Source organism: Gigantopelta aegis, chromosome 10 (genome assembly GCF_016097555.1).
Source record: "Gigantopelta aegis isolate Gae_Host chromosome 10, Gae_host_genome, whole genome shotgun sequence".
NCBI lineage: Eukaryota > Metazoa > Mollusca > Gastropoda > Neomphalida > Peltospiridae > Gigantopelta > Gigantopelta aegis.
In genome coordinates, this window is record NC_054708.1 from 8968998 (window position 1) to 8985859 (window position 16862).

The window sequence follows — 16862 nt, forward strand, 5'->3', positions numbered from 1 at the left end:
TGGTGCACTGGTTGGACAGATATTTTGAAGCACCTGGTTACTAATTCACCTGAATTTCTTGGGTTGAAGACTCTGAGTGAGAACCTCTTCCATCCCAGTGAGATCTTTGTTGAGCTTGAGGACATTTGAATCTGGATCCAGATCATCTATTGGCCCAGCGTAGTTGGACTGGAATATCAACATACATGTAGGTCACAACGCTAATGATCATACACCAAAGTAGCAGATTCCTGAGCAGAATAACAAGACAAGACTATTTAAATAGAATTAAATCATGGCTTTGAAAGTCTGGGACAATTCATCTTTACCATAGCAGGCAGAAAGAAAGAAAGGAATTGGATGTGTATATGTGGTAACTCCAGTTTAGACCACATTGATTAATTTAATCACCTATTATTGGATGTCAAACATATGATAATTCTGTGTTAGCGGTTGTACTATACCAAATGAAATCCCATAGGTGACCATGTTAATGTTTGTGCTTAAAAACACTATATGCAATATATCAACCAAACTATGACCCACAAATATCAGTACTACAACCCCTATCTCAAAGTATTAACTGAAGAAAATGATACCTTTCATGGCTCATTTTCAGTATAACCAGATGTTTTTACAACACCCCTAGTTTCCCACAAAATTTGAGTACTTTTTTTACAGGTACCCCATATATGTTCCAAGCACAAGGCTACTCGACACAGTGGTACTAGATGAAATAAAATTGCATACATTTTTTTGACAACCAACACACTCACATTTATAACCAATTACAGGACTTGTGGTGTTAACTTCTCTATCAAAAGTTTGGTGCACCTCAAACTTTGACCCAGCCGGAAATTATTTGGTTTAGTGCTACCTAGAGAAAATCCCCCTTCTGAAATATACACTATCCTTTCAGGTAACTGTAAGGAGACTTTTATACATCACCCTCCCACAGAGGGGAAACATCCACCACATATAACATTGGCTGGAATGGGAAATAACCCACCAGGTCATCAAAAGAGGACTGTGCCTTCCACCCAATGCACTTTAGGAGAGCACTTTAACCTCTGAACTACATTGTACTCATCGACACGAAAAATAAAGATAGCAGCTTCTGAGTTAATTATTGTCAACACTCATATTGTTACAATGACAGAGATTAGAAGCATGAAAAAAGAAGAAAAAGGTTTGTTTTGTTTAACAACACCACTTGAGCATATTGATTTATTTTTGGATGTCAAACATATGGTCAGTTTTGACACAGTTATAGAGAGGAAATCCACTACATTTTTCGATTAGTAGCAAGGGATCTTTTATATGCACATCCCACAGACAGGATAGCACATACCATGGCCTTTGATATACCAGTCGTGGTGCACTAGCTGTAATGAGAAATAGCCCAATGGGCCCACCGACGGGGATCAATCCCAGACTGACCGCGCATCAAGCGAACACTTTACCACTGGGCTACATCCCGCCCCTTAGAAGCATGAATAATTACGACGCTGATAAAAATGAAAATTCCGACAGCTCAGTTCAAGATATACCTGTTTGGCGACAGGTAACAAGTAGTAGAAGCAGTGGACTCGAATCTCCAGATGCAGTAAGAGCAAACAAATCTCGGCCAGATCCCTGAAGTCCTGCACCAGACTGCGGAGAGACCTACGGAAATGGCACAGAAAAACAGTGATCTAATTTTCTTTCAAATATCGTACATTATTGTTCTCATGTGCTGAAACTAAGAAATACTTCAATATTTATAAGTTGTTTTTCATGGGTCGACTTATAAATGGGTCATTAAAAAAAAAATGTTTTCAGGGCTTGAAATTAGGGACTCGACTTATAGCCAAAATCGACTTGCAGGCGAAGATATACGGTAAGTCAATCTGCATACAATGAGAAACTTGATCAGCTAATCAAATGCATTTGCAACACTTAAGTTAAAATATGTATCACTGTTCATATATAGGACACAGTCTTCACACTGTTTATTTGTTTTGTTTAACAACACCACTAGAGCACATAGATTTATTAACCACCGTCTATTGGATGTCAAACATTTGGTAATTTTGACAGTTAGAGATGAAACCTGTTATATTTTTCCATTGTAGCAAGGGATTAGTTATATTCATTTGTGTGATATTACAGTCACAAATATCTATTTTACTGTCTCTGCATTGTGTCACCAATAAAACTTGGTTTGAACAGTAAAACCAGCATTAATATCCACAAATGGTCAAAAATTAAAGTTAACTTTCTGCCGGGTTTAGAACAGAAAGAAAACTTATCTGTGATTATTCTTAGTTCTTATCTGATCTACACATTTCATATTTGTACATTTCTTTTCCTCAAAATACTACATGTAAGTAGCAAAGAAAGTTAACAAATCATATACTTACTGTAATGCTTTGTCCGATACTGGTGGAATTTCCTTTAAAGAAAATTTAAATGACTTATGATTAAATATTGATCTTTGTAGTGTGCAATACAAAAAAATATACACAGATCAATGCGAGGGGAAAAAAAGACCAGTGATTAAACAGATATTTCAGAACATGAACATGTTTCATGTACAAAACAATGTGATAAAATGTGCAGGTTTATAATGTATTAGGCATAGCATCGGGTATAATTTTAGTTATTTTTTTACAAGAGATGTGAAACTCATTTAACAATAAAATAACATTTCAAATTAAACCCAGTCTACTTTGTGAAAATTATTTTACATCCCCTACAAACAAAACCACCACCTAATATCAGATAGAACCTAATCTCTCTTTTGATCATCAATTTAAGATGCTTTGGTAGTTCTGAAAACTGTCTAACATTCAACCTAAATGTCTTACACACATGAAACAATTAAATTCAATAACACAGTAGTACTAACAGAGAGCACAAAAGGATCTGGCAATGGAACAGACAGTGCATTGGCACCTGCAGTTCTCGATGACAGACTGTCGGCAAAGTGCTGCAGTCGACCTGCAAACCACTCCTACAAAAATAAAGAACTTAGTTTAAAACAAAACATGCAAGGAATAACATGTTAGCATACCTGTATATATATTGTTAATCATGAGCTCTTATTAAAAAAAAAGTGTGGCATTAAAACAAAAAAAACAGGGCAGGAAGTATCCCAGTGGTAAAGCACTTGCTCAATGCGCAGTTGGTCTGGGATCGATCCCTGTTGGTGAGACTATTGGGTTATTTCTCACTCCAGCCAGTGCACTTCTACTGGTATATCAAAGGCCGTGGTATGTCTGTGGGATGGTGCATATAAAAGATCCCTTGCTACTAACGAAAAAATGTAGTGGGTTTCCTCTCTAAGACTATATGTCAAAATTACCAAATGTTTGACATTCAATAGCAAAAGTTTAATAAAGCAAAACAAAACAAACTTTAACTTGAATATGGACCTTTCCTGATAGGAATGAACCTGCCACAAGTTTCGATATATCACCAGTGAAGAATAACATAGTTCTACAACTGATCCTGCCTATGACTTATGTCAATCCAAGACAAGGCCAAGGATATGTATACAGACCATTTTTGCTCATTATGTATTATTGATAACAAGCAGTCTGAAAGTACTGCTACAGAAATAGATGTCCCTCACCAGGCCCAACAAATTTTCTTATTTCCTAAGTTAAAGTGCCATAACTCTCTCAAAAATGGGGAAATGGGTAAATCACCATAAAAGTTAAACTTGATCTATAATTATACATGATAAAGCTACATGTATACACATAATTTCTACTCGATATCTTGAAGAATTGCAGTTTGGAAAACTATGTGGGACAGATAGACAGTCAGAAAGATGGATGGATGGATCGACCTGTCAGAAAGATGGATGATCAAATAAAAAACCTAGACTCATTCGACTGGACAAAAAACGAAGTTTGTTTTGTTTAACAACACCACTAGAGCACATTGATTTAGTAATCGTTGGCTATTGGATGTCAAACATTTGGTAATTATGACATATAGTCTTAAGAGAAGAAACCCGCTACATTTTTCCATTAGAAGCAAGAGCAAAAGAAAATGAAATATGTGTACTTCTACTTGTATTTGTTGTACCGGTACTATAACAGTAATAAGAAATGTGTTTTAATCATAAATTTACATTTACGTGCAAAACTAGGTTTACGATGTTTTGTGAAATTGGGCCCAGAAACCTGTCTCCTTTGGTTGACCCTGTATGTGACTAATAACGAGTGTTCTCACCAAACTCTCGTGCACGTTGGCGATGGTTCTCATCTGAGTTATGTCCGTGATGATCTCATGTTGTGGGATCAGCGACTCGTCGGACGAGAGGTTACTGATCAGGATCGTCACTTCCTTCACACTCAGCACGCGCAGCTCGGCCTCCGAACAAACCGTCTGGTTCAACTCCGTCTCCGCCTGGTGCAGTGATCGCCAGCTCGGGAGAGACCTACGATAAATAAGAGAATACTACATGAGTGTCTGTTAGATACCGTTTATCTTACAACGAGTTGTTAAAAAACATATGCAATGAGTTGTAAGATAAATGGTATCTAACGGACATGAATGTAGTATTCTATTTCTTACATATAAAGTTTTAAAATAAATTTAAATACCTTTTCCAATTAAAACCTATGTATGGCCCTAGCTCGTATAGTTAACTTGTGTTTCACAGACAAGAAAATTTCAGGTTAACTTGTACGTCACAGAGTGATCGATTAGACCATGCTTTTTTTCATTGGATGGTATGGTATGGCCAGTTGTATGTTTTTAAAATGTTATCGCACATATGTGTGTTAACACTATTATGTGTTATCAAAAATAATGAATGATGTTCTCACCAACAGGTGTGTAAGAAAACATATTAAAGTTACCGCATAAAGTTAAACTTACAAGTGATATGCATGGTTATTAGCACACTTTCAATGTTCTGATTGCAAGCCAGCAGTCCAGAGTGTGACAGTTCTGCTGTCAATCAAAACATCAAGGACCAAATTTACAAAGCCTGTTTTAGCCTCACATGCGTGTAACTACATGCATTTACATAACCATGTCTATAACAAAAGGTTTATGTGGTAACAGACTTGTACCATGTCACTAACTGACATTGCATGATGCGTTGACGAAGTGTGATTCAAAGACAGGTAGGATTTTTAAAATATGCAGTTATACAGATTTATTGCACTTTATCAATGGGAAAACGACCTAAGGGTGTTACAAATCTATGTAAACAACCATCTGCATTATCTAGGTTCTTAGTGGCTGAGTGCAGATATTTGTTTTATTACATATCTGGGATAAAGATGTTATCCCATGGCAAACATTTTAACTACAATCATATAGTGTATGATTTAAATGTAATACTCTCAAAACTGAACACAAACTGTTTTGTTTTAGCTAAAAGTAATTATAATAATTATAATGAACCTGAGAAATCGGCTTATGTCTTCATCCTTTGCCCAGAGAGCACTAATAACTCGCTTTTCATCTGACCCGTGTTGCACAATATCTGAAAAACACGACAAATTGACAGTTTTACAAAATTCTATTGAATAAAACCAAACAATTTGTTTCACAATCTTTGATGAAAACAAATGAAATTATTTTGTACAAAATTAAACAATGTTTCACAATATCTACAAAAAAAAACCCCATCAAACATATTATAATAAAACTTCACTGTATAAAACTGAATAATATTTTACAAGATTCACAGAAAACAAACTGGTCAATTATAATGAAAGGTTAATACATGTATATAAAACTGAACAATGTCTAAAATAATATCTTTAAAAAAGAAACAAATGCAACTACATGTATTGTATAATATAAAACTGAACAATGCTTCATATTTGCACGAAACAACTAATACATTACCGGTATCATGAAAAATTACTGTAGATCATTTTAGAATGTTTCACAATAACAACTTTATAGCAATGAACATATGCATTGCTGCATGTTGTTACTGTATATAATTTTAGAATGTTTCACAATAACAACTTTATAGCAATGAACATATGCATTGCTGTCATGTTGTTACTGTATATCATTTTAGAATGTTTCACAATAACAACTTTATAGCAATGAACATATGCATTGCTGTCATGTTGAAGTGTATAGTGTACCTCTGTAGGCCGAGTAACATTTATCCCTGTAGTCCCGCAGTACGTTACAGATCATGTTGTGAAGTATAGTGTGAATAAAGTGGAACTAGAAAATTACCTCTGTAGGCTGAGTGGCATTTATCCCTGTAGTCCCGCAGTACATTACAGATCATGTTGAGGAACTGGTCAGCGTAGTCGGGTAGATCGTGCATTAGGCCTTGAAGTTCCTCAATGTTCTTATCAACTGTGACGGTGCTCTGAAAACAGAATAAAGAGTGTGACAATCAGTGGCAATTCATCTCTTAACCAATAATGGTGAGGTCATTCATTCATTTCAACTTATTTCGTGCTTATATCCAATTAAGGTTCAAGCATGCTGTCTTGAGCACACACACCTCAGCTATCTGGGATGTCTGTCCAGGATAGTGGGTTAGTGCTTAGTGTAGTGGTCTTACATCTACCCATTGAGTTGTTAAAACTTGCTCTGGGTGAGAACTGGTACCTGGCTGCAAACCCAGTATCTACCAGCTTTGTATTCGATGGCTTAACCACAACACCATAAAGTGGTGGAGAGGCAGTATGTCTGATGTTGGGCACCATGTGATGGTAGGGGTGCAAAATGGTCAAAGTCTGAATTGGTTATCTTATGACATACTAATTCAATACTTACTATTCCTATTACTTATTCTTGTATTGTATTGATCCTGAGAAAGAAAACGACAAAAGACTTCCTCTGAATTTCACTTTATTCACAAGATTTTGTTTATACACCGCTCTGAATGTCATCGAATAAAGATATTGCACCCAAATATCAATGGAGGATACCCATACTCCTTACAGAAGTCTTGCACGTACATGTAAGGTTGTCACTCCCGAAAGGTTAATTTTAGGAAAGTTATTACTATTTTGTTTGCATTTCAAAATAAAACTGTCAAAATATTCAGCACTGTTATATCTAAAAAAGGTACTGTAATGAGCGTGTCAATCAGAGGGAATTCATCTCTTAATCATGAAGTGTTGGCAAGGAAATATTTGTGATGTTGGGCACCATGGGATAGTGGGAGTGCAAACTGGACAAACTCCGAACTGGTTATTTGTGATGTTGGGCACCATGGGATAGTGGGAGTGCAAACTGGACAAACTCCGAACTGGTTATCTAATGACATCTAGTTGGAAACACTTACTATTCTTTTATTTTTTTTTATTTTAAAAATTGATTCTGGGAAAGAATACAACAAAAAAACCTCCTCTGAATTTCACTTTATTGGCAAGCTTTCGTTTATACATATCTCTGAATGTTACAGAATAAAGATATCACAATAGAGGATCCATATACTCATTGCAGCAGGCTTTGCACCTAAGATTGGTACATACAAAGGTAATTTCGGAAGTTATCTCTATCTATATCTCTGTTTGCATTTCCAAATAAAACTCAAAATATCCAGCACCGATATATCTGAAAAAGGTACCTGTAACAGTGGCCTTGGAATGCCGAGTTCTCTTCGACTTTTTTCATCAATCACATTCCTCAGTGCATCAAAACCTGCAACACATTAGTCTCCGTTTAGTAATCAGTGTCGTGAAAATATGGTCCCACACCACAGTTACCGAGTGATACTTGACGACACTGTAAATCATATCACTGTCTCTGGATCAATGAAACTACAAGCTCTCAGTTATCAAAATGTTCAGGAGCATACAAACTGTACTCCTGTTTGGAACACCCCACCTTCTTCCAAAAAAGCATACATCAAAAAAAATTATTTGTAAGGAATGCTTTTACAAACATTTTTTTTTTAATAAAAACATACACCGATATAAACACCCTCTTTTAACATATGATTTGTATGTTTGTGGCAAACACAGAGGAAGTACATTTAACTGTCAGAATTGTACAAGAGAATTCTAGTAAAATTATTCAAGTGCAAAAATTAACGTCTAACAATAATTAATTATGTGACATTACAAACTGCACAATTCTAGCTTTAATTCAGAATCAAGTTAAACAATTTTTGAAATGTACTGGTAATAAAATGCCAAATTAATGAGATATATTAAATATTTTGTATCAACGTTTTTTATGGATGTGTGGAGGTGAAGGGCATAAAGACATTTTCACGTTTCACTATTGTCATTCTTGGTTTATTTTCGACATGTTTACTAAAATAATTTAAATGTTGGTCCAAACTTATTAAACTTTACAGTCTAGATTAAAATCTTTAATGACATCAAATGTATGCAGTTTGTTGCCATGAATTTAAGTGTCAAAATATGATCAAACACTTGGATCTGGACCTTAAAAGTTTTATAAGCACAAAACCAGATGAATCAAGTTCATAAAGTTGAAATGAAAATTGATTGAATTGTTAATAAGTACAATGTAATAACACAAAACTGGTGGGTTTTTTGTATGCTAATTCCATTGCTTCATATTGTAATTTATAAACAATACCATGAAAGAGAAACAAAAAACATTTAGCTCATTATGCACTGTTGCAACAAAATATTTTATACAAAAACAACACAAGTATGCCACACACACACACACACACACTCACTCACTCACTCACTCACTCTCTCTCTCTCTCTCTCTCTCTCTCTCTCTCTCTCTCTCTCTCTCTCTCTCTCTCTCTCTCTCTCTCTCTCTCTCTCTCTCTCTCTCTCTCTCTCTCTCTCTCTCTCTCTCATGTATGCATGGCGACACACACAATAATCCATTTATTAACTCGTATAAGATATAAAATAACAAACATAACAACAAAAAGCTTAAAAATGTCATTTTAAACATACAATATTTTTTCAAGTTTTAACAGAAATAAACCCCAACAAGACAATTTAGTTTCAATATACCCCGTAATTCTAGAACTTTTTGTTTAACTTTCCTTGGCAAATGAATTGATCTTTGATCCGTTAACACATGATGGAGCACTGTTCAGTTATTATGCCTCATTGCTAGCGAATGTTTGAGGCAGATTTCAAGCCAATTACCTATCAAACTGTTGTAACAATTTCAATATGAAACGAAATATCAATGCACAAATGCAAATCAATGAAAACATTTCAAACATTTTCTGAACAGAAAGAAGAATGAACAGAACAGTGTGGACACAAAACACAAACCACATGACAACCATCGTTTCACTCACATTTGTGCTGACTGTCTTCCTCCTCAATGACTGACAATGACGGGTAAAATACAACACATGGCATAAAATGGCAAATTTGAAAACAGACTATTAACAACTCTAGAATATGTAAAATTTTAAAGGAACATTCCTGAGTTTGCTGTAATTTTTAAGATGTTGTGGACTAACAGAGATTGTAATTACATATCAAATATATTTTTCTACATAAAATATTAGTGGCTGTATATTAAACGTGTTTCTGATCATTCTTAAATATGTACTAGGTTAAATTTCATTTTATTTCCTAAAATATAATTTTTTCGTACGTACGAAATTATTTGAAGACAAAATCCCGTTTGGGCTTCTTACAAATATTAACACGATCAGAAACACATTGAATATACAGCCACTGATATTCTTAGCAAGAAATTATATTTAATATGTTATAAGTTTAATCGCGATTGGCACAAATTAGTTTGACGTCACTTATTTTAACTAAATCTTTGAAAACGTTATGCAGGTCTTGTTGGCTTGTATGCAAATGACCCATCCGCAGCAACACATTACATAGAGACCTTGCAAATTTGCATTCTATTATTAACCGGGTTAATACACTAAATTATCACATGGGGATATAACATGGATATCATGGGTAAGTTATAGTATAAATACAATTAATGGTTTACTGAGAACAAAGTTGCATTTACATTAAATAACAAGGTTATATCCAATATGGGATCTGAACACCGTTCACAGTATACATGTACTTCAAAGGTTAGAAAAGTGGGTGTAACACACATCATACTGTCTGAAAACGACAACGGTAGACCTGTAAGTGGCAGATCTGTCACGAACAAATCCCAAATTGAACAATTAATTTTAATGTGTTATTTTTCACAGAGGACTCACTTGCACTCTAACGAAGACCCTCGATACTGTTAACATGCATTACAGACACACTATGTTATCTAAATAAAACTACTAATGGCTGTTATCACTGAATGTCATTCAAATAAATACCTCGTGTGGCTGCATCAATACTCCGAGAAACTTTCTGGTGAACCTGTCCTAGAAAAGCATTCTCGACAAAGTCTGTAATGTATTCCTGAAGACTGAAACCAAAAACATTAATTGATTTTAGTTATCCAAATGACATATAGCAATATTAACAAGAGTATCTGTGAGGTACATGATACACCTGTGAGGAGTATGACAGAGAAGCACACACATTAATGAATTTGTTACGTGTGTGATTGGATTATAATTACATATGTGAAATTTGTATAATGGGATGGATTAACAGTCTGCACATGCTTTTTGTTTATACCACATGAACCTAAAGAAAATGACAATCTTTAAGTAATCAATTTAAAGTAGGTCACAATGACCTAGTAATGGTATGCGACACATACAAGGTTTGATGATCCCATATGAATTGATAAAGCAGATATGCCTCGGACATAGATTCATGTTAATGTGTAGTAAACTGCGTACAGTAGAACATAGTGACATAGCCATCAGTTTGTTGCTAACGCTTGCTAGACTGGTTATTAAGCTACTCGGTAAAGTAAATTACCACTTCGGAAGGAAGGAAATGGTTTATTTAACAACGCACTCAACACATTTTATTTACAATATATGGTGTCAGACATATGGTTAAGGACCACCCAGATATTGAGAGAGGAAATCTGCTGTCGCCACTTCATGGGCTACTCTTTTCGATTTGCAGCAAGAGATCTTTTATATGCACCATCCCACAGACACCCATGTACATACCACAGCCTTTGATATGAGTTGTGATGCACAGGCTGGAATGAGAAATAGCCCAATGGGCCCACCGATGGGGACTGATCCCAGACCGACTGCACATCAAGTGAGCATTTTAATACTGGGCTACGTCACGCCCCTACCACTTCGGAAATCAGTCAAAATAGTTTGCAAACATTTAGTGAAAAATGGTTGGCTAAATGAAGCCTGGTATGTGACCCAATTCAAGAGGAAAAAAAGAAGAAATTCTAAGAAACTACAAACCCAGGAGCAGTTTCCATTGCAGCTTCAATTTCCTGTATGAAGGTTCTTAAAGGCTTATATATCACTGTAAAGAAAATAAAGAGTCATAATGAAGAAAATCTGTATGTAGGTTCGTAAAGGCTTATATATTACTTTAAAAAAAAATAATTAAAATTGTCTAATAAGAAAATCTGCATGAAGGTTCATAAAGGCTTATATGTCACTGTAATAAAAAATAAAAAATAGTCATAACGAAGAAAATCAGAACCAGTACATAGACCCTGATGACTAAAAACTTGTTAAAGCTATAAGGTTTGATTTCTGAAATTTAACACAATGAAATCAAGTTATTTTTGGCAAAACCCTGACTAAAATGTCTAATTATTGAGTAGTACTGAGTTACTATGTAAAGAGTAAATCATTGTAACATTTCTTCAAGAAAAACACCTAACTTAAGGAACTGAGAGCAAAGAAAACTCACAAGTGATGTTGTTAGCATCTGGCTTGCAGACCAACTGGTGTTTCCCCAGACCACCCAGCAATCCTTTACCACCAAACAATTCGGTCTGTAAAATTAAACAGTACAGTCATTAATAAAATAAATACTTGACAAAGAGTACCGGTGAGGTATATGATATGTCTGCAAAAAGTAGGTGTATTAATGTGAGAAAGTAGATTGCAGTGACCTAGCTACACTGTATATGGTACGTGGCACACCACCATCCCAAGTTGTACTTGCATGCAAGGCTTGATGATCCTACATGAACTGATGACAAAGATATGCTCAGGAAATGAAATGTTTAGACGGACAATACTATACAATAAAACAACCCATCAAAGACGAGCGTATAAAAATATATCTGCAATTGGAAATAAATGACAATGGTTGAATAAAATTATGTTCAATTTGGCAAATATATTTCCTAAATGCAAAAGGCATATTTGACTAGTATTTATTTATATGTCTAACCATAAACCCAATAACATTGTAATCAAATAGAATTCATACATCTGTAAACATTGGTTTAAATAAACATATAAATAATTTACCTTCTTACCAAACCAAAAACCACAAACAGCAACTGTGACTGAATCTCTTCAAATATCTAGGATAACATATAAATAAATGTTTTGATATTTACTCTGTCGTATCTTCGGCTGTTATCGTTATAGCTGTTGGTACTGAGAGCATGCAGTGAAGCATCAAAACGAAACAGGGAAATCTGAAAAATAAAACATTCGTTAAATATAGAATACTAAACTAACTTGCCTGTCATACCATTTTTATGAACTGAGTTAACAGTTTTGGTATCTGACAAGCGAAAGCGAGTCAGATACCAACACTGTTCACAAGTTTCATAAAAATAATATGACAGGCAAGCTAGTTTATTATTTTATTTATTACAAACCAACTGCAAACAAGCCACAATGCAGACGTAAGCAGATATGGTACCTACTACATGTTATGTTTCTCCAAATTGGGTCAGCAATTGATCTACGTGAGGCTCACGTTATGCCGATATTACACTAGTTAGATACTGAGTGATTGTTCTGACACAAGCAATATCTTACACTGGTGTGTAATAACGAGCAATATTACAGTATCCACATATGAAGTATGTTCACATCATAGAATATAGTTCAGGAAGCATTAATAGCTGAAAAAAGCTCACAGCTTTTGTTACCAAACATACACAAAAAATATACACAGATTTTGAATTACTTGGTGACAATTTTAAAGATATACATTACTCTGTTGCCTAAGGTAACAATTCTCTATCATCAAGGTTATGACAAGCATACAAACCATACATGTATGGTTTGTCAGCTCTCGCGAGTGTTCATAATTGTGAATGACTTGTTATATCATTATGTTTGCTGAAATAAACATTAAGAGAGTTATGATTATTTTTATTATTTACTTTTTTTCTTCAAAGTTTATTATCCCCAGAAAAGAAATACGGTAATGCCAGGGGTGGGGGCCATGGTATCACTACCTTACATTAATGTTATAGGATACACACTATATAAGAATACAAATAATATATTATGATAGTAATAAACATGTTGCCACAAAAAGGAAAGAAAAAATAATAGAAGGAAGTATAACAAAGAAAAAAAAAAAAGTTTTGCTTATTTTACAATACATGGGCTAATGTATGTTAGATGTTGAATGCTTGTCATCTAAGTGCAATGTGTTGTACAACTGATCACCCTGACGGACACACTGAAGATTGTTTTATGACCTGTCCTGTCTGCAAGTTAGTAAAATATCCCTTCCTAGGCCAAGCATCAAAATAACCACATGATAGAAGACATGTTTCAGTTAACAATGTACACAACATGTGTGGTTAAGGACCTCACGTATAATGAGAGAAAAAAGCCACTGCCACCACTTCATGAGCTACTCTTTTTAATTAGCAACAAGTGATCTTTTATATGCACCATCGCACTTGTGGAGCACTAGCTGGAATGAAAAATAGTGCAATGGGCCCACCAATGTGATCAATCCTATGTCCCGCACCACCTATATAATCAATGTTTAACAGCTGTTATTAAAATGTGATCAATCCTATGTCCCGCACCACCTATATAATCAATGTTTAACAGCTGCTGTTAAAATGTGATCAATCCTATGTCCCGCACCACCTATATAATCAATGTTTAACAGCTGTTGTTAAAATGTGATCAATCCTATGTCCCGCACCACCTATATAATCAATGTTTAACAGCTGCTGTTAAAATGTGATCAATCCTATGTCCCGCACCACCTATATAATCAATGTTTAACAGCTGTTGTTAAAATGTGATCAATCCTATGTCCCGCACCACCTATATAATCAATGTTTAACAGCTGTTGTTAAAATGTGATCAATCCTATGTTCCGCACCACCTATATAATCAATGTGATCAATCCTATGTCCCGCACCACCTATATAATCAATGTTTAACAGCTGTTGTTAAAATGTGATCAATCCTATGTCCCGCACCACCTATATAATCAATGTGATCAATCCTATGTCCCGCACCACCTATATAATCAATGTTTAACAGCTGTTGTTAAAATGTGATCAATCTTATGACCCGCACCACCTATACAATCAATGTTTAACAGCTGTTGTTAAAATGTGATCAATCCTATGTCCCGCACCACCTATACAATCAATGTTTGACAGCTGTTGTTAAAATGTGATCAATCCTATGTCCCGCACCACCTATATAACCAATGTGATCAATCCTATGTCCCGCACTACCTATACAATCAATGTTTAACAGCTGTTGTTAAAATGTGATCAATCCTATGTCCCGCACCACCTATACAATCAATGTTTAACAGCTGTTGTTAAAATGTGATCAATCCTATGTCCCGCACCACCTATACAATCAATGTTTGACAGCTGTTGTTAAAATGTGATCAATCCTATGTCCCGCACCACCTATATAATCAATGTGATCAATCCTATGTCCTGCACCACCTATATAATCAATGTTTAACAGCTGTTGTTAAAATGTGATCAATCCTATGTCCCGCACCACCTATACAATCAATGTTTAACAGCTGTTGTTAAAATGTGCTATGGTGTACTAAACGAATATTCCTTTTCTTGAACAAAGCACATGTTTTGATGTAAGTTGAAACTGAAATAATCCTAACACGTAAAAATTACTCATTAAATGGTTTTCATTTTTTCATCAAAAAAATTAAATTGTAAATGTTAAATTAATATAAGAGTGGCATTCAAAAGGACATGTTAAAAGATATACATGTAACTAGATACAAGCTTTAATTCCATACCTTCTTCGGCCTTGGCAGTCGCTTCTTGCTAAAGTACATTCCAATGTCCATACTGGGCTCATCAAAACCGCTAGGAGCTTGTTGTCGTGACGACAGGGTGTTTTTAACATCCAAGTACTCCCCAAGCAGAACTTGCAGCTATTCAACAAAATATTTAAGATTAGAAAAGAATCATTTCTCTCCTTAAAGTAAAATTCAGTTGGCTACACATTTTTCACAAAATTCACTAAACTGCTGAGGCGATAAAGGGTGTGCCCGAATTAAGTACAAAGGTGTTAACCGTAAAAGTTCACCTCAAAATCAATGGAATGTTAAGCTCAAATTACATTAAAGTAACTTTTCTGAATATGTACAACTCTTTACTAGCTTTTAATAACAATATTAACATTACTACACTAAAAAGACCTTGGTGTGCTCAGAATAGACAAAAGGTATGTTGTGCCCAAATTAGTGAGAACTAAAGCCCTGAAATGCCACCAGTATTTCTTGCTTGAAATGTCTACCAATCATAAATTTATCTCAGTTTCCTTCATGGATGTTGCCTACATGTATGTACTTCAGAGCACCTATCTGGATACTTCATCCTCTATCACTAGTAACTACCTGCATTAGAGAGATTAGCTGTCTTGGACACATCTGCCTGGAAATTCGGAGATTGTGCCTAAGACAGACATGCTTGAACCTTCCATGGATTTAAGCATGTGTCAAATGGTTGATTGACTGGGAGAATAGCAGATGGATGCTCTTAACTAGCATTGCTGAAAAATGGCACAAAGGCTTCTACAAGCACCCAAGGTGAGAACAGCTAGAGGATTTGTTTTCATATTAAATGAACTGCATACACCAAAACATTCTAGCAGCAATGGAGTTGTGCTCACATTTGAAATAAGAGGTTGGGCTTTTGTCTGTTTGGGTTATGACTGTTGGGAATTTTGTCCATTCGGTTTGTATTTTGGAAAGAGATTTAGGTGGAAACCCAGCAATAAATGGGTTGGGATTGGAAAGAGATTTAGGAGGAACCAAAGCAATAAACGGGTTGGGATTGGAAAGAGGTTTAGGAGGAACCAAAGCAATAAATAGGATTGGAAGGAGATTTAGGAGGAATCAAAGCAATAAATGGGTTGGAATTGGAAAGAGATTTAGGAGGAATCTAAGCAATAAATGGGATTGGAAAGAGATTTAGGAGGAATCAAACTAATAAATGGGTTGGGATTGGAAAGAGATTTAGGAGGAATCAAGCAATAAATGGGTTGGGATTAGAAAGAGATTTAGGAGGAATCCAAGCAATAAATGGGATTGGAAGGAGATTTAGGAGGAATCAAAGCAATAAATGAGTTGGGATTGGAAAGAGATTTAGGAGGAATCAAGCAATAAATGGATTGGGATTGGAAGGAGATTTAGGAGGAATCCAAGCAATAAATGGGTTGGGATTGGAAGGAGATTTAGGAGGAATCAAAGCAATAAATGAGTTGGGATTGGAAAGAGATTTAGGAGGAATCAAAGCAATAAATGAGTTGGGATTGGAAAGAGATTTAGGAGGAATCAAGCAATAAATGGATTGGGATTGGAAGGAGATTTAGGAGGAATCCAAGCAATAAATGGGTTGGGATTGGAAGGAGATTTAGGAGGAATCAAAGCAATAAATGGGTTGGAATTTGAAAGAGATTTAGGAGGAATCAAGCAATAAATGGATTGGGATTGGAAGGAGATTTAGGAGGAATCAAAGCAATAAATGAGTTGGGATTGGAAAGAGATTTAGGAGGAATCAAGCAATAAATGGATTGGGATTGGAAGGAGATTTAGGAGGAATCCAAGCAATAAATGGGTTGGGATTGGAAGGAGATTTAGGAGGAATCAAAGCAA

At 35.3% G+C, this 16862-nt stretch overlaps 1 protein-coding gene across 3 annotated transcripts in view; it reads right to left on the minus strand.

Annotated features, from left to right (window-relative positions):
- The window catches only part of LOC121382874 (exocyst complex component 4-like), a 41131-nt gene that overhangs the window by 6189 nt on the left and 18080 nt on the right, over positions 1-16862 (minus strand). For 2 of the 3 annotated variants that reach the window (XM_041512545.1, XM_041512546.1), the window contains 14 exons: positions 15000-15137; positions 12346-12426; positions 11685-11769; positions 11225-11288; positions 10214-10305; positions 9215-9244; positions 7538-7611; positions 6187-6325; positions 5389-5470; positions 4204-4411; positions 2870-2974; positions 2382-2413; positions 1530-1644; positions 50-168 (listed from right to left, as the gene is read on the minus strand). In XM_041512545.1, coding sequence (XP_041368479.1) covers positions 50-168; positions 1530-1644; positions 2382-2413; positions 2870-2974; positions 4204-4411; positions 5389-5470; positions 6187-6325; positions 7538-7611; positions 9215-9244; positions 10214-10305; positions 11225-11288; positions 11685-11769; positions 12346-12426; positions 15000-15137 — 1364 coding nt within the window. The remainder of the gene's footprint in view (positions 1-49; positions 169-1529; positions 1645-2381; positions 2414-2869; positions 2975-4203; positions 4412-5388; positions 5471-6186; positions 6326-7537; positions 7612-9214; positions 9245-10213; positions 10306-11224; positions 11289-11684; positions 11770-12345; positions 12427-14999; positions 15138-16862) is intronic. The other variant, XM_041512547.1, reaches the window with a different exon arrangement.